This window comes from Brachionichthys hirsutus, chromosome 10, assembly GCF_040956055.1.
Source record: "Brachionichthys hirsutus isolate HB-005 chromosome 10, CSIRO-AGI_Bhir_v1, whole genome shotgun sequence".
Taxonomy (NCBI): domain Eukaryota; kingdom Metazoa; phylum Chordata; class Actinopteri; order Lophiiformes; family Brachionichthyidae; genus Brachionichthys; species Brachionichthys hirsutus.
This window is the reverse complement of record NC_090906.1, coordinates 3,239,573-3,259,016: the sequence shown is the minus strand read 5'-3', so window position 1 is coordinate 3,259,016 and position 19,444 is coordinate 3,239,573. Positions and strand designations below refer to the sequence as shown.

At 41.1% G+C, this 19,444-nt stretch overlaps 1 protein-coding gene across 1 annotated transcript; it reads right to left on the bottom strand.

The window, feature by feature from the left end:
• Positions 1 to 7,644: 7,644 nt before the first annotated feature.
• On the bottom strand, positions 7,645 to 18,883 carry gabra6b (gamma-aminobutyric acid type A receptor subunit alpha6b). The gene is made up of 9 exons (XM_068744209.1): positions 18,795 to 18,883; positions 18,518 to 18,636; positions 18,180 to 18,247; positions 17,340 to 17,560; positions 16,836 to 16,918; positions 16,302 to 16,445; positions 16,020 to 16,172; positions 12,683 to 12,954; positions 7,645 to 7,905 (listed from the first exon to the last, which is right to left on the bottom strand). Exons 1-9 carry the CDS (start codon positions 18,881 to 18,883, stop codon positions 7,645 to 7,647), a joined length of 1,410 nt encoding a protein of 469 aa, XP_068600310.1.
• Positions 18,884 to 19,444: the final 561 nt, after the last annotated feature.

Below are 19,444 nucleotides of genomic sequence, written 5' to 3'. Positions count from 1 at the left end.
TATTCTGAGTTACTCATCTCCACGTTAACCAGCGTTTATAAGACAAACATTTTTATTTGATCCTTAATCACTGTAATATTTTTTTTCTATAGCTTTTAAGACTTCAAGAATTGTTACTGGTAACTTCAGGTTAGAAAATCAATACATTTCCATATGTATCTTTCATACTGCATCAATTATCTACACTGAAGTCAGTTTGGTGTCATTTTTACTCAAAATACTTGGATTGTTTTATAGACTATATACTTTTTAAAAATGAATCTTTAGTTTTTATGAAAGTTGCAGGAACAAACCCTCGTGCTCTAAAACATCTAGATGAGTATCCTATAATGCCTGTCATGACAATTCAGTCTTGCTTCCAATGTTTAAAGCGCCGTAACGTGGTGACACAGGCGGATAAAACGACTGTAGACAAAACGATTGGAGAAATCTGATGGTGTGAGGTTTGCCTGGAGAGCGCTACGGAGGAAAACAAACAATAACTGAGCCACATAGCCCGTGTAGACCCAAGCAAATATTTATTTTTTTGTGTATATCTATGAATTATTTTCCTGTGTTTTGTGTGTTCGTGTGTGTGTGGGGGGGGGGGGGGGGGGGGGGTCACAGTTCAGCAGCTGTTCTTTATCTGCCTTCCTTTATCACCGTGTATCATTATGCTGTTCCGTCAAGAGTTGACAGAGATGACAGAGACCAATGACAGAAAGGCTTTGCTGGATGAATCAGAATCATGTTCTGATCCACGGTGTTGCTGCCACATGAGTGTGTATGTGTGTACGCACACACGCACACAAACTGATTTACCCTGTGTGCGCAAAAACCATATGGTGAGTCAGTGTGTAGGAGTTCAGCACCAGTGTGTCCGTGGGAGGAGAAATAGAGAATTTGTGGTGAAAGAGAGGACAGAGGATTCAGGCTGCAGACCAATAGGTGGCACTCTACCCTTTTATGATATGTGGTGAGGGTTACCCAGACTGAAAGAGGCCCGGAAACTCAAACATTTGAAATGGAAAAGAGCAGAGAGCTGGGAGATAAAACTTTTTTTTTTTAAATCTAGGTAAACTCTACTGCCTCTCTGCTCTTTAATGCAGATGTGTGAAAGGAGAGGAAGAGAATATATGAAAAAAGGTGGGTGGATTCCACTCTGTAAATGAATGGAGCGTTAGCACTACAGGGTTTAAAATGGGACCATCCTTTGAGATTGAATACATGTACGTGGAGGTAAATATAATACGTACAATAAAGGAAAAGGTCAGGTACCAGATTAATTTATCTAGATGGATCTCCATGAACAATGTGCCACACGCTGTGGTTCTGTGCAAGCGTGCGTGCAAGTGTTTCTTGGCAACAGCACTTTGCACAAGTGCAAAATTAGAACCAGTCACACTCCTTGATAAAAGTTGGAATGAAACTGGTAAGATTACCCAGAAATGTAAATTCATAAATCAGTTCTGATAACAGTTGTTCATCAAAGTGAAAACGTTGGCATTCACAACAAAGACTCGAGCTCCCACAATGAACATATAATAAAAGACAAAGCAAAGGAAAAAGAGCAATACACTATATATATATATCTACATAATCTGGCTTTATTGAACATATCAATTTACAATCATGTGGTAAAAGTAGGTTGTAGGGTTCATGTCTTCTGCTGTGATGAAGGCAGGAAACATGGCGACACTTAGAATGAGCAAAACTCAGGGAAAGCAAATTGTTCAAGGAGAAAATAAATAGTTAAAATACAAAACTATGGCCTGTCACTCAGACAAATGCAAATTAACGCAGTGCAGCAGATCAAACAAGCAGGGTCATACATTTGGAATACAAATAGCAAACCTACAGAATCATATTCACAAAATATACAGAGGAAATGTCTTCATTCAGTGGCTTCTAAATTGTGCTCATTATTTCTATGCAAATGACAAAAAAGAATAGCACTGACCAAATGAAACATCAATAAAGCTCATGCCTTGTAGAATGAAATACGATAACGAAAGGACTATTTCTGTTTGCAATCACCATAGCAAAATAATTCTATATTCCACAGAGTTCATAACCTTTTACATTCAGTAACCCTAACGGGCACATACAGGGTCAGAGGTCATGCAAGTGCAGGTCTCATGATGGCGCATTGGAGCTGAACAGCTATAAACATGGGGTAGAAGGGCAAATTGACTGGGTCAAAACCAATATACAAGTGCACACACACACACACATCCTCCCGTCACAACTAAAGTTTAAAATCCATAAAAAAAACTCAGCTGCCAATGGTGGAGGAAACCGGGTGGTGCTCCGAGTCTCTGTTGGTGTTGAGCCCATAGTTTAGAAGCTGGCTGGTCTGCTGCTTTTTCCACAATAGATTATGACATAGAGGACAATATGAACTGAACTGATCTGATACGCGTCTGAATCCAAGTCAGAGCGGAGGATGGAATATACAGAAGAAGGAACTTACCTTTAGCACTTTATGATTGATGACATAGGGCTGCAGTTCGGCTAATTTCAGTATAATTAGTCTCATCATAATTTCATGCAAGAGACCAGAGCTTGCATCAAAGTCCTACCATAGTGGCCATGCAGACGTAGTGCAGAGAGCAATGACTGATAATCCTTTGCATTGGATATCGTCAAAGGTTTTGTAGAACTGTTGAATACTGGCGATGTGGTTGCTGTTTGCAAGTCCATGAATGCTTTGCGATTTTTCAAGACAGGAAATGAAAATATGTCTTTCTTAGAGGTCCAACAGGCATTTAGATTGCATTTCTTTTGTTGCATTGCATATTTTCATGAAAACTGTCTTTGTGATGATAAAGATTTAATCATGTGATACATGTTATTTTTATGTTGAACTGAGCTCTACCACAGAGGTCTGTTCACAAGTTTTCTTAAAAGAAACATGACAATGAAGGATGGGCTTTTATACAGTAGTTATACCGCTTTTTTTTCCTTTTCTTTTTTTAAGAAAATGTTTGTGTGATAATCTGTCAATGTTGCATGCTATTCCCAGACTACTGTAATATTTTGGAGCGCAGAGTCAGTGTTTATAAGAGACACCTTAATAGAGAACATTCTCACAGTTGACGGATGTTATAAGGAAGCATATGACACCACCTATATATAGATACTGCATGGCATTAACATGTTACTCTATGCTGAGTTGGAAATTATTTATAATTGTATGCACATGCATTCAAGTGGATTAGTAATTAATATGTTTTTACATTTCATAAAATTGATGACAACAGGTTTCAAAATCTTTTTTTCCAACAATATTCCAGAGTCTTGTGTTTCTGTTAATTTTTCCTAGCACTGGCAACATATGGCTCACAGCTTTAGGCTATATCAAGTTATTTATGACAGTCATTAAATCATGCACTGATGTTTTCTGTTTCCTTGTGTAGGAAATCTAGGTCATATATTCCTAATAGGGATGTCCCGATCAGGATTTTTTTCTTTTTTTGCCCCCGAGTCCGAGCCATTGGATTTTGAAATGATACAGAGTCCCGATCCGATACTTCTATAATATTTTAATTTTTTTAATTAAAGAGTGAAGAAACGGATCCAGGATGTCCCTTATTTTCTCTCCTATTCATCTTATTTCAACATTTAACTCTTAAACAGAGCACTTCTGTGGCTTAATTTAAATATTCAAGTAAAAAATAAAGTACTTATCCACTTTGGATTTGGACTAGTGCAACATGAAATAAATAAATGGAATAAAGGAATAATTAAATAAACTGAACAGCACCTCAATTGGCAGGTTTTTTTCCTTCACTTCAAAACACTTCCACAGCGCAGACATCCTCGCGCGACTAGCTTCAAGCTGCTTTCGTGTTTTGCCAGCATTTAACCAATAGTGTCGCAGGAAGTGATGTCATGCCGGTGGGGCTGCTGTTTCTGTGTGGAGTAGAGAGGGCACACTCTGTTCCACCACGTAACTCCAGATCTGATAATAAGTAATGAAAATAACTATCCATAAATATCCGAGTCCTGATCGGGAGATATCCACCGATCACGGGCTTGCAGACTCGATTGGGCCCGATTTCAGATCACATGATCGGATCGGGACATCCCTAGTTCCTAACACTATGGGAAATATGGAACACAAAGTAAGTGAGTGGCACTTGTGCATGCTAGTGTTTTTCTATATTTGCATGTACATGTTTCTCCTTTTGCATGTGTATGTATCAGGGAATATTCAATTAACCCAATGGAACAGACCCTTTACAGATTTAGCTTTACATGCGCTGTAACTCCATCAGTGGAGGGAAATGAAGCCAATGAACCAAAGATTTTTGCAAATGAGTATTGTGGGGAAAACAATATCAAGTGGAAGCAGGATCTGGCAGAGAAAGAGTTCATGCATGTCAGTCGGTCACAATATTTTGAAATGTCTTGTTGCAAAGACACTCCACGCTCATGTGTGGAAATACATGCATGCAGAGTTAAACACATCAAGCCAAGGAGTGTCTCTCTCTTCTGAGTGTGTACATGTTCCCCCATCTGCTTTGTTATATAACACAGGATAGATCCTAAAAAAGTGTCCTCGTGTGTACTTTTTAAAATATTTGGGAGGAGAAACAAAGGAATGACAGACATCGAGGGATATACCTGTTTAAAATGGTGCCAGAGCCTGCAGCCCACAGGCTGTGAGCTCGGCTGTCAAGTTAGCAATAGAAGCTGGTTCATCACACTCATATTCCAAAGGGGTGCTTGAAAAGAAATACAATGCTCTGAGGTGACATAAAGGGGTGCTTGGAAATTTTTTGTCATCTATTTATTGTATCTGTATGTGTGTGTGTGTGTGTGTGTGTGTGTGGATCTTCAGGAACTCTTGGCTAGATGGTATCCCTGTAAGAGAGGAAGAAGAGAAATAGAAATACAATTAGTGGGCTGTGTACATTATGAGTTGTTAAAGATCACCTTGATACACTGCTTAGGGTGAAGGCTTTCTCTTTAAATTATGAGAATGGTATCTGTATTATATATATATGCATTATATATACATACAGATACCTACACAAACACTTATTACATTTCTCATTTGGCTGCACCAGCCCGAACAAAGCCACAAATGCACATTGGTATAAATTAACTTCATCCTCTGGCTCAGTATTGCTGTGAGAGATTTGCATCCTTCCCAGGCTGTATTCAACCCTTTGCTGCCAAAGTCGTTTGCAAAGACCTTGTGAAACTCGTGTTGCAACCGCTGCCAGATAGTTCGCACCTCCGCTTCCTCCACCTCGCGAGTTGAAGGAGACACTTTTGACAGCATAAAGCCATTTCCAGACAGAGAACTGACATTTACTGCTGGCACCACCTCACCCTTTCAAAAAATAAAACCCACAGCTTTCTGTTTGGGTTTAGCTTGAAGATGGCCGAGGAAAACTATTGAGGTATTGCTATGTCATGTCATCAATTCATTAATTTTTTTAGTTAAAATAATTCTGTTATGCTTACACCAAAGATGTGTAATGGGACATTTAAACTTTATCTTTCAGTCCAATTCAAGCATTTAACACATCCATATGCTTGTATTCAATTTATGGTATTCACTTTATAGTCTGTCTTCTGTTTCACTTGCAGAGCTGATCCTGCCAGTAACACATGCTTGTCTCAAAGACTAGATCATGCAAGTATAAGTACACATGACTGGTACAGTGAATCTGCTATTGGCTATTTAAATGTGCTATGTTATGCTCCTTTGATTGCGCTATCATGACTTGGATAGCTGTGAAATTTCTAGTATTACATGCTGACCTCCAAGAATGTGTGCATGTATCAGACTCTGGGATAGATGGGGACTAGAGTGTCGTCCACCTGTTGGAAGCTTGGGGATTTGAGCCCCAGTTCGCCCCCCCAGTCTACATTGACATTAGTCCCCGCTGCTCCTCAGAGATGGGACAAATGTAGAGAACACGTTAATATATAATTCTATGTGATGATAAAGCTTCTCCTTATAGTTATTATGGATTATTATTACTCCAACGCCACACTTACAGCTGCCCGGAAACAGCACCTTTTCAAGTATTTGTAATGTATAATTTTATTGGAAAAAAAAAATATTTGAAAGTAATGACGTAGAAGTTTATCCAGTGTGACCGAAAATGAACAAATAGTGTATGATGTCTCAAAAAGGTTATTTATTTGCATTTTTAAAATGGTAAATGCTGTTGGGGTTTTTTAAACGTTGAACTAGACCTTTTTACTGACTGTCATTGGTTTCCTCCGCTTTAGCTGTATGTACTCCAGCAAAAAAGAAGTTCAAATTGCATTAGCGAGATCGTTTAAGATTCTTCTCTGCTCTGAAACGACTAGGAGATTGATGATATGTAGACGAAGAAGAGGTGTACCGCTCTGCTTATCGTGTCGGGCTGCCCTGTTTCATCAAAGGGAAAGCAGCGAACAAGCGGTTCACCGTGGGAGAGGGCATGATGGAGGGAGGAGAGAATGGTAGAAAGATAAAGCGAAAAACAGGAGCAAGCAACTGAGTTTGAGTCAAAGCATATATTTCAAGAGAAAGTCAAGGACAAAGAGCAGATATCTCGTGTGAAAACAATTTATCTCTTCGTAAGCGTTCGTAAATGCTCACGTATTTATGCGGCCAGACACGCATGCAAACGTGTGTGAGGCTAGTATTAGAACAAGCACACACAGACGAGGTGACTAAGGCAGATGTAGCTATTCCCACGGGGCTACAGAGGGCAGTTTGATCGCTAGTGCATTGCAGTTTATAGTGGCCTTCCTCACTCCGAGTCTGAGGGACCTGTAATTGAATGATCATCACATCAGAGTTAGGGCTGTGCCCTGCGTATAAGAATTGAGTTGGAAACAGCATTTAGTGCTTTTGATTTATGACAAGCGATGGGCAAGTCACTTTTTTTTTTTTTCAAATCTGGCAATGAAGACCAGCAGCTTTTACCCACTCTGACACACACGCACCAGTCAGTCAGCCCGCCAGCCAGCCACAAACCAGCCAGCCAACCAGCTGGGGCCCCTCGTGGAAGGAAGTGTTTTCAGCCAATTTGTTTCCTTCATGTCACGCAATGAATGGTGCTATTCATTAGAATAGCCTCCAGTCAGTAGGCACTGCTGCCATGGCACACTTATACACTTGTTCGCTTGTAATCTCAGAGAAGTAGCATGCACGACATGCACACACTTGCGCGCACACGCACACGCACACACACACATTCACACAAATTGTTTTCTTCTGGTCCACTTCATCTTTGCGGGAGAAACTTAAATTAAAAGCATAGATGTTAACAAAAAGGGGGCAGGGGTCTGTCATCCACTCACAGTTAGGGTGAAGGGAGCTATTTATTTATTTCTTAAAGGCCGCCCACTTTTCTTTAATGGTTATGACATTTGGATCATTGTGGGTCCCATTCAAGGAGCCATATGTTGGCGATGCTGTAGGAGGAGAAGATGTGATGCATTGTACAGTAGATTTGGATCCAGCTGTGGCTCACATCACATAGTAAGACGGCTTTTATTGTCACCACAGCTGGTGTCCACAGTGGTTCATTTCAGAATTTGAATTTTTGTTAATGTAAATTGTAATTTACTCCAAATCATGTGCAGCTCCACTAGCAGCATCTGAACTGAAGATATGCAGTAAATAATGGTTTAAAACACGCCATCTGTTTACCTGGACATCTCCATCGTGTCCTTGGTTAGATAGACAATCCAGTAAACCAGGTTGAAGGCGCCAAAGGAAAGCGGGAAGAGAATGCGAGAGTATTTGTCAATGATGCTGGTGCCGGTCAGAACACTGTTGGCTGGCATAGCTGAATCCTGCTGCTGGAAGGCGTTGGCATTGACGGGTGGGTTGGGGAATGTTTTTGCGGGTCGGTCGAACAGCGGAGCAGAGTTCAACCTTTTCTTCAGCATACTACTGGTATCCGCCTGGAAGAGGAACAGAGGGAAGAAACACAGTCTGCAAGATGGGAATATTGGATCGTGTATGGGGTGGTATGTAATTTGCTAAAAATGCCATTAAAGTAGTTGAAACTGAGTCTGACTAAGCTGTTGCAACTTTGACTGTATCGAAGAACAATAAAACATAGAGGCAGAAGAAAAAGCTAAGAAAGCAAAGAAAATCAAACCTGATACAGAGTCACATTAGCACAGCTGCGGGTCTACCTGGTTATTTTTCTGGACCGTTTGGTGGGGGATTTCTGCTGAAACAATTGTCTAGCGAGCCAGTGAGAACCATTTTAATTAAACTCGACAAAGAAAATCAATGATGCCACCCTGTTAAGATTAATGTGGGATCCAAACAAACATACGAGACAAAAGAGGCGTTGACATGTGGTTATTGCTACGGCTCAGCAACTTCTAGTAGACCATGAAATGAGGAGAGGGTTTCGGGGCAATTCCTTAGAGAGCACCCTATTGCCAATAGATAAAGTCACATATATATATACAGTATGTCATCGGTCGCTGTAATTGTAAAGAGGCGGAGCTAGAAGTGGTGGCGATGAAGATGCTGAGGTTCTCCTTGGTTGGATAGGATTAGAAATGAGGCAATAAGAGGGACAGTGAAGGTTAGACGTGTTGGAGACAAGGTCAGAGAGAGCAGACTTCAATGGTTTGGACATGTCCAGAGGAGAGACAGGGACTATATCTGTAGAAGGATGCTGAGGATGGAACTGCCAGGGAACAGGGCTAGAGGTCGACCCAGGAGAAGATACATGGACGTAGTGAGGGAGGACATGAGAGTGGCTGGTGTTGGGGAGGACGATGCAAAGGACAGGGTGAAGTGATCAAGACAGATGGCCATCCACTATGAGTCAGGTTCTGTCCAAGGTTTCTGCCTGTTAAAGGGAAGTTTTTCCTTGCCTCTGTCGCCAAAGTGCTTGCTCTTGTGGGTCAAGTCGGGTTCTGTCTTTCCCTGCTACGCCTGTAAAGTGCCTTGAGATAAATGTCTGTTACGATCCGGCGCTATAGAAATACAAATTCATGAATTTAATTGAACTGGAGGAAGGTGATGGCTGTGGCGACTCCTGACAGGACAAGCTGAAAGAAGGAGAATAATTGCTCGAGGAATCTCTGTGCTTTAGAATTTGATAGTGTGCAACTCAACTGAATCCTCTGTTGAGGAGCTTGAGGCCTTGAAAGAAAATGCTCAGGGGGATATTTCTTTGAAGAACAGGAATGTGGTTCTGAGGCATCCAGGCAATTTGCAAATATAAGATTAAGATTGCTAAAATACAACTGGCTGATGGCCAGATTACATCGGTTCAATAGAAATCTTTCAGATATTTGTAACACATGTGGAAAATATAAATGCACACTCGTTGAGTGTGTTTGGGATTGCGTAGTGAATCGGACCCTCTGGCATAAAATTGAACAGATAGCAGACAAAATGATGGATGAAAAGCTTCCCCTTGATGCTAAAATGTTTACCAGGGGATTGTATACTCCCTTCTCAGTCAGATCAAAAAATAAATATCTCCTTGGGAAATAATGAATTTAATAATTTAAATTTAAATTAATAAAAAATAACTTGCTCAATCCAAAATGTTCATCGAAATTTGTAAAAACAGACTTCCTGAGTCTGTTGTGGTACAAAATCTGAGTCACATGTTCAATATCACAAACATACAAAAAATAAAAACAGTAATCAATGTTCATCAAGATGCAATCATTTTTGGAAATTCGCCTGTATTTACAAATCTATTTATAAGCATTAATGGTAATTAAGTGGTATGAAATAGACCTATTAGCATTAACACACCACAGAAATAAGAATACATATTGGCACATAGCTGATGAGGATTCTGGTTCATGTCATCTAACTTTACTTAAGTTACGCTCTTCCTCCTGTTTTGTTTGTTTTGTTTCACGTTATTTTGTTGGTGTCCAATTCCCCAATGAACATTCATTAAAGGAAATACTATTGCAGTGTGTTTTGCACACCTTGTAGTGTGTGTGTGTGTGTGTGTGTGTGTGTGTGTACTGTATATTATGCAGCTGATATGATACATGAGTTACTGTTGTTAATGAAAGCAGGCCTGCTTGACACACCTGGTGGTCAAACTCCAGAGGGATCAGCTCCTGTTCTATTGTTCTATTGATCCACCATTAGCCCCATGTTGACACACACACAGAGAGAGAGAGCGAGAGAGAGAGAGAGGGTACTGACTGTTGGGTGCAGGCATTCATGTATGGAGGCAGCTGGATAAGCGTGTTTCAGTGTGTGTGTTTGTGTAAAACAACATTACTCGGTGTGCTCGCAATATGGCAGTAAGTGCACGTAGGTCGTGTGTGTGGGTGTTGAGTGGGTGTGTGGATCATTAATAGGAGGTAGCAAAGATGGAATGTATGTAAATTTGCTTTCTACATGAATACTCCTGAAACAAGGCAGAGTGTGTAGCATCTATGACGCAACACAGATGCTACACAGACTTTGTGTTTTGGTGTCCTGCTCTGTACTAATCACAGGTAGTACAGTAATAAAAATCGAGTCAGTGATGGACAGACAAGTTCCAACAGATTATCTACCATTCCATCCATCCATCCATCTTCTTGTAGACAAGACAACATCAACGTCTTGTCTAACGCCGCTTTATCCACCTTGTAGGTCTCTGGTGTTGCTGGAGTCTTCCCAGGTGACTACAGGCAAGAAGCAGGGTACACCCCAGATGTGTCGCCAGTGCATTGCGTGGCTCTACCACCCTGTAAATGCTACATACAGTATATCCCCCCACGATATTAACATCCACTGTGGAAATATACAGTCGAACTGACGTGGAAGAAAACATCTGATTCTGGCAGATAGTTCTCTTCTTTTTTCTTATCTACACAAGTTCACACTTATTCTTCTTGAGCCCCGGTTTATTATTGGCCACTTGCTATGCTGCCTTTTTTCCATAGCGAAACCCCCCAACAAAGAAAGTCATATGACTTTAAGTAATAGAAATGGGCCATATGTGACCCATTCGTTCAACACAAACCTAAAAAAACTTTAAAAAACTTTAAAAGATGAATTCTCCCACTCTGTAATGATGTTTTCTCGTTTGCACATTTCTACAGATTGCAGGCTGAGGCTAATCCATTATTTCCGCTTGGCAAATGTTAAATTATTCATTGATGTTGTGTTTAAACCTTGGTTTGATTAAACTCTTCATGATTTCATAAGGACAACTGTGTAACTGAGTTGCAAAGGGTGCTGAAGTAATGAATGAGGCTACTGAAAGCGGAATCCACAATGCGAATACGGGCGTGCAGGTCATTTAAACATTCTTAGAGTTGTATGAAAATGAAAGACACAACTTTGAACGACTATTCCATTGATTTCGAAAAATAAGGCTGAAATGGTGAACCGACCACAATCATTCTGACGTTTAGCGCATCAAAGTGCTCGCAGCACCCGGCACAGAGAGTTCGCATTTGCAGCTGAAGGTCCTTTGCGTGAATCGTTAGTAGATGAACCACGTCTCTTTATTAGCTGTGAGTATTCCAGTCCTGTAAACGCCTTTACCTCACGGTCAATACCAGTTGTGGTGTTTTTGAAATCGTGACCAGTGGATGGCTTGTTCTATTCCCAATGAGAAACCATTGTTGGATTTGTTCATTCCCCTGTGTAACGAGTCTTCTCTCCCACATATTTGTTGAGAGCAATCTTTTTACATGATGCATCCCTCCCTCCCACTCTCACACACACACACACACACACACACACACACACACACACACATGCAGAGACACAAATAAGACAAAAACAAACTGGTCCCTCATAACTCCATTTTGCCTCACAAAAATGGGCTGGTCCAGATTTCTAAGCCCCTGCTAGCCTTCATTGTGGTGGCTGCCCTCCTTCTTGTTAGCCTGCAGTGAGCTGCTGTATATTCCCTTCATCTACGTCTCTTATATAACCTACAACAACATCCTTCACAGAGCCATCGCCCGTCTCCTCATCCCATTCTCCATGGTTATGACATAGTTATAACCAGGGATGGATGAATGATAAATATAATGAAAATGGATGGATGGACAGATATTGTATAGATGAGTGGACAGTAGTGACGAGGAAGCCAGTGAGCGTATGCAGCTCTATGGGACTGTGGATATGTTTAATTGTGAGGATGGGTGTAATTGTGGGGGGCCAGATGGTACAAGCACGAGCATTGATAAAGTGCTTGTTTGTGTGTGCATGTGTAGATGTGGGCAGCACATTCAAGCAAAAAGAGAGAAAGAGAAACAAAAGAGAGATGGTTAAGAGATGTCTTTTTTTAGCATCAGACGACCCAGAGAGAGAGAATGAAGGGCTCATATAAAGAGAGGGCACAGCAGCTATATGCTATAGCTGCTTGTGACAAATATGTGTTTATTACACACAAATAAAGTGAATCAATTTGAAAAAGCGTAGACAGTTTCATCATTTCATCAGCCACCATCACCAGCAGAGTCTGGATTCAAACAGGACATTTCTGTTCCTGCTGCTCTGAGCCGACGCCTCTCATAAATGTCTGTGATAAACAATTATCCTCATTCATGTCCTCAATGGATCAATACAGTCCACACCAAACCAGTGGTGTGTGTGTGTCTGTGTGTGTGTGTGTGTGTGTGCGTGTGAATGCTGTAATGTGAAAAGTGGAAGGTAACTGTACAAGTCAAAACTGATTTGTCAAGGAGTAAAATCCAGCGTGTTTCGTGCGGCACAGAAGGAACAACTTACTGCGGAAACCTCGCCATCGTTCCCTGCAGTTGCAGCCGCAGCTGCAGCTGCTGCCTCTTGGGCGGCCACCTTCATGGCCGCTGCCTTCCTCAGCTCCCGATTGGCCTGCAAGGTGGAGAAGTAGTTGACGGCTGCAAACTCAATCAAAGCGGAGAAGACAAAGGCAAAGCAGACAGCGATGAACCAGTCCATGGCTGTGGCATAAGAAACTTTGGGGAGGGAGTGGCGGGCACTGATGCTGAGTGTTGTCATGGTCAGGACGGTTGTGATACCTGCAGACGGGGAAAAGAAAGATGTTAGCAACATGCTATCATATTTTTTGTTTGTTTGTTTATTAACCACTTTGTGAAGGGTAGGAAAATATCCTCTGGCCGTGATTTTAAATGTCTTAGGATGAACATTCTTCAGGAACAAGACAGATTTCGCAAGTTTATATGATCCGTAGATGGAAAAGGGCTGTTTTACAGGAAATGGCGTGAAGCATGAGAGCTATAGTTCAGGCAGACAGATTGAGCTGAACTCCATACACACACACACACACTCAAATGATACTCCTGATTCTGCTCTATTCGTATGAAACACACCCTCCCGATTGGCAAACTATTTGAGCTGCAAACAACTTCCCATCTGCCAATGTTGCTGCTGTGCGGGAAGGAGGGCAGAGACGATGATGGGCAAACACGTTTTAGTTTACAACATCTAGACCACTTGGGGCTAGGTGTACATTTTTGAATATGCAATACCAAGGATTTAAGAACAAAGTGTTACATACAATGCATACAGTAATTATTTATATTTATATATATATGATTAGAGATTCTGAGCTATACAAATAAAGATAAAACAATATATTAAAAAGCATTCATGCATATAAAAAGAATGGAGATATCAGAAGATCATGAAGTTTCAATAATTGATCTTTAGAGAGGGATATCTTTGAAAAAAGTAGAATGCCATCATACCATGTGGCGTTCCAGCTAAGTATGGTCTGGATTCTAATCTGTCTGTAAGAAGACTAACCCACGCCCCCACACTGGCACACCAATAAAGACACCAGACATCTGCAAAGATTCTTGAAGAAGCCACCCTCAAAGGATAAACAGGAGGAATGATGAATGTGGGGAAAGATGAGGCAATATACTGTAAGGAAAGATGGAAGATGTAAATTGATAGGTTTCTTCCTGGCTGAAGTCTTTATCAGCGTATTACCTCCGCCAAGGAGGTTATATCTGTCTGTCTGTGTGTCTGTCTGTTTTTCTGTGTGTCTGTCTGTTTGTGTGTTAACATCAGTATAACTGATCGGTATTGTTATTACCTCCGCCGAGGCAGAAGTTGTGTAATTACAAGTGTTGTTTTGCTTGTTTGTTTGTCTGTTAGCAACATAACTCAAAAGGTCAGGGATGGATCTTGATCAAATTTCCAGGATCCAAAAGGGACCACGAAATACTGTTGGCCATGCTTTTTTACCAAATGTGTAGTATAGCCATGCACAATTAGCAATGTAAGACTTATTGGCACTTTGATGCACCTAAAGAATTCTCAAATGCATTTTTTTGCACACCATTTTAGCATTGAATGCTAACAACTGTCAAATGTAACCTCTGCAGGCTGTCAGCCAACGCTGACTGTCTCAAGCTCGGGCAGAAATTAAATGAATGCAAAAAGGGGAGGAGGAACATGTGAAGAAAGGCCTGTCAGGGTAAGAGGGAGAGGAAGGAGAAAGAGAAAGAACGAGTGTAGGAGGGAGGGGGTGAAGCATAAAGACAGGATAGAAATAAATTGCTCGCGGGCAGTTTTTTGCTTTTACAGGGAAAAAAAAGCAAGGACAAATTAGGCCACACTCAATTAAGTCTTTGAGACTTGTGCTCAAGGGAATTTCAGCTTTTAGGTTGTTGACAATCCTGTGAACAACTTCCCCTGACTTGAGTGGACCGCATACATATAAGCAATATGCCTTCTTTTCTCTTCTTCCTCATTTCAACTTTCTATCTCACATGCACAACCAGCAGCATCAATGAAACTTTGCGCTGATGAATTATTTTAGGGCTGAAAGTGTATGGAGACTTTAATGCAATAGGCACACTTTTTCTCAGTTAGAGGATAAAATCAGACGTCATAAAAATCTGATCTGATTTATATATAACTTCTAAAAATAGTTTAGAAGTTTTCCTTTTTTTTTCTTTATCCTATATACAATATTGATTGAAATGAAACCAGCAGACGAGGTGAGGTTTATGAGTTTCCAAGGATGGGCTTTCCATGAACACTAATGATTGGGATACATTCTTGGAAGAAGTGTGCAGGCTGGGAGTTCTGGCTCACAGTGTACCTAGTAGTTCGAGTCGGGTTAGTCTACTCAGTGTCTGCTTGCTGAACATGAATCAATGGATACATTATCAAAAATATATACTGGGAATTTATCAAATGTCGTCGTAATTTATTCCACTTTGTCCGTGCCCGTCTTTTTGTCATCTCCGTCAATCTCTCTCTCTTTGTTCAGTGTCTCTCGCCCTTTAATCCTCAGGCTAAGGGTTGATGGCAACTGTAGCGTAATGTAATGTGAGAAAGCGGAACCTGTGAGTGCTCGGACAAGAGCCAAATAAACATCCTCCCTCGCTCTCTTGCATGACCAATTTCAAAAAAGGACATTTATTCCCAATTAATTCAGCTCCAACATAGGAGGAGGAGGAATAGCGGTGATGAAGAGAGGTCAAAACAAGCAACAATGAGTGCTTTTTATTCTACTTCCACCAAATATTGTATTTTAAATAATGCTCACAGCCGCTCAGTCTAAAGTGCAGAAAATTGATTAAAAAAATATGCTGGCTGGAAGTTTGCAGAGCTGCTGGGGTCAGGTAGTGGGCGGTGAGTCAATACATTCAAGTTTCAATGTCTCAGGGGGAAAAAGTTTAGTTGTTTTAAAGCTTACGTAAAACAAAAAACTTGATAAATAAAAATATAATGGACTTGATATTTTATGGAACTAAGGCACTGTAGAAAATGAACAATATACCAAACAATATTATGCCTCAATGCCCCAGAGGCAACCCTTTCCTGACTTCTTGACTTACCAGTGTGATCTACATTTCCCCCCACAATAGTCATCTAAGTAATTACAGTTCTGCAAAAGAAAGAACCCACATAGACGCGGAGATAAAAATACAAACTCCACACGGAATGGAATCCAACCCGGGTTAGGGTTAGGGTGCTGTGAAGCACCAACGCTACCCACTGTGCCACCGTGCTGCCATAAAAGCTCTACCGTGTTAAGCATAGGTGGTGTGTTGGTTTGTGTAAGTTTGCACAACTGTTGCTTTGCACGTATAAGAGAACTTACCAAATACAGTCCGAGCTGGTACCGATTCCTTATTAATCCAGAAAGAGACTTGGGCCAGAATGACTGTCATAATGCAGGGAATGTAAGTCTGAATCAGGAAGAAGCCCATTTTCCTTTGCAGATGGAAGTGGACCGTCATGATGACATATTCACCTGAGTAAAATTCAGAAAATTGTTCTGCAAGTCAGCATTTCAACACATAAAGAGCACCTAATGTGAACAATAATAGTGCAGTCAACGGCAGATTGGACTGGACTCATTTCTAGGCACTGAGGTCCTCACCTGTATTGGACTTGAGTCTCTCACTTGACACTGTCTGACCTATGAGGTCATACTGCAGCAAGCTGGATGATTCTTGTGGCACCTCAACGGATGACAGAGGACCCTTTTTCCATGTGTACACAATCTCACTGATGGGGTAAGCATCTGGACAGAACAGGCAAAGATGTGTAAGGAAACTTAGATCCAGAATTACATACCTCATTGCCTCATTTCATACTATTATTTACTGTTATTATTATTATTGTTTTGGGAGGTAGGAGGGGGGGCAAGAAATCTACATCCTCTAAGAGGGCAATAGAATAAAGACTCATGTTTTTTCAAATAAATCGGGAAAAAATATGTAGAATATGAAAAATAAAGAATAGATTCATGCTTTTAAATTGTTCTTTACACCTGGCACGTTAAAGAAATGTGGCATTCTGTCTTGAAAGTGAAAGTGTTCAGTTGCAAGGCGATGATTCGAGAATGACACCATCAGTCACATCAGTAAGGCTTGCCAACCAAATAAATACATAAATAAATAATCAGACTCACAACTCCCGAACTTGAGTGGGCAGGCGTGGCCATCCATCGGGAAGTTCATGAGACGCATGGGGCACTCCGCATTTATAGTCAATCTGTCGGAATAGAGACGAGATAAATCGAGTGTTTGACTTATTTAAATAGACGTTTACTGGCTAAGCAGAAACCACTGCTGGAAACTGAATACACTAAATTCCATATTATATTATATAATGTCCTGCACCTCCCTTAACAATACGGGTGAAATCAACCCCAATCACTAAAATATTTAAAAAAAATTGTTTTTCATGCTGAATATCTCCTCCTGGAAAAAAGCTGGTGCTGTTACTATTTAAATGGCTTTCAAGGCAGGCTTTCAGTATCAGATGGCACATATCTTGCTTTTGGAATGGGGCTCCTCATTTCTTCTCATGTCTGTGCATATTCTTGGATGCCTGTTTGCTTTATTTGCTTTCCAGGTCTGTGCTCTATTCCACTCTTGGCTGCGTTTGGACATTGCTGTCCGGCCCTGTTTACCTCATCGTGTAGAGGATAGTTCCGTTCTGCATGATGCGGAACAGCTTGTTGGGGGTGGTCATGTTGTGAGAGATCGATCTCTTGCCATTCCGGAAGAAGGTGTCTGGCGTCCAGATCTTGCTGACCATAAGGTTGTTGAGCCGCAGGATCTCTATGGGGCCCTCAAATTTCAGCCGTTCGTCAATCCATGTTTGACGGAAGAACACATCCATGGTGTATTCCTTGATGATAAATATAGTGTAGATTTACAAACTGTACTTTTTTTTAATCTGACTTCATCAGGCATTCTTCAGAATGCAATGCACGTCAGTCAGATTAGTCTTTTTTATTATGGTGAATTTCTTGAAGTTGCAATCAAGTTTCTGAGTCTGTCAGGGATGTTTTTAGATGAAACAGATGGTTTTGCTTCCTACTCTACATTCCCTTTACGATGCACATCTCATGGCACTCGCGTCGGCTTTAAATACAGTGAAACAATCTCAAGGATAAGGCTTATGAGTACAAGAGAAACACAGCGCTTAGCCTATCCCATGTCAGGACATGCAAACCAGCTACATCTCTCTCTCTCTCTGTTTCTCTCGCTCTCTGGGCCAGGGATTGTCAACCAGATTAAAATCCTAAAGCGCACTAATGACATCCAGCCCAACGCTGGAATACTGAAGACCCTAGAGACCCATGACTTCATGTGGAATGAGTTACTGGAAAAGTCTTATATTTTTTTTTTAAATCTTCATGCATTGGTGCTGTGTTAATGAGGGGTGAAACATGTCTTGATGGCAGCCAGTGAAGCAGACGTTCCATCCTGTGTGCCTGTCTCGGGAGTCCGTATAGGTTACATACCATCTCAACGTCTGAAACAGGTCCAAAGCTGGTGACAAAGATGTCAGTTTTGACCTCCGTAACTGGACCTACAGCAGAACGACAAGTAGAAGCTCTAAAGCAGTAACTTTGACATGCCAAATGTCTTTCACAGTAAATCTATATGGACTTACTGCATATTTAATTTACAACCATTACAAACTGCATAATGACAAACACAATTGTGTTTTGTTGGAAAATATTAATAATCTCCTTTTTGTCTGGTCTGTAATTTATAAAATTGATGAATAGTCAAGAACATAAAGTGAAAGTTTTGTTTCCAACGAAAAGAGCATCGATCAAATCCCTCATTAGCGTACCTCCAAATCCAGGTCTCAGTCTGTTATCATATCCATCCAATAATCTGTCCAATATGCGCGTGATGTTATCCAAATAGATGCTCGTCTCAGTGTACTGATTTCCCCAAACGCTGCTCACACTGTAACTAAAGTACACACGCATCAATAAAAAAAAACCTTTCACAGGTAATAAAACAGCTGAAAATACATGACATTTCTCAGACGCACGTCTATCCACAGAATCTGACTCGTGCGTAAAAGTGCGAGAGCATGCGGAGAAAAGAGTTGACATACTCACCAAGACAGAAATAACCAAGTTAAAATCAAAGCCATCCCTCGCAAACACCCCACAACTAAAAATCCCTGGTCAACTTTTAAAATCAGCATCGTCCATCATTTAAAAAAAAAACACGACGCGGCTCAGGTCTTTCTCTGGTTATTAACCGAGCGACGATCTCGCGCCAATCCCGCACGACATGACATCCTTTCTAGTGCGGTTGCGCCTGCCTCAGCCTGAATCGCTCAGCTGGAAAAAAACTGAAGAGTTTCCAAGAGTGAGGAGGAGGAGGAGGAGGGAGGAGGAGGGGTGGGGGGCTTTGGCAAGTCGAACAAAGCATCTTAACAGAGAAGCACCGGTCCGATATATAAAATAATAAAATAACTGTCGTTTGCTGTGACAATTTGATTGGAGTTTTGAAGTAAAAGATGGAGACGATCAGAAAGGAGGGGCGCAGTGGAGGAAGTGTGCACATACTGTTCTGACATCATCATATCAGTCACTAACTGAATGCAATATGATTTTCAACATCAAACAACCTCTTCGTTTTTGTTCTGTGTGTGTGTGGGGGGGGGGGGGGGGTAAAATATGATGAGCTGTGATTCATATAGTGGATAGTGGTTGGATGGTTGAGTGCAGTAGGTGGTCGATGCATTTAGTGCTTCGAAGCT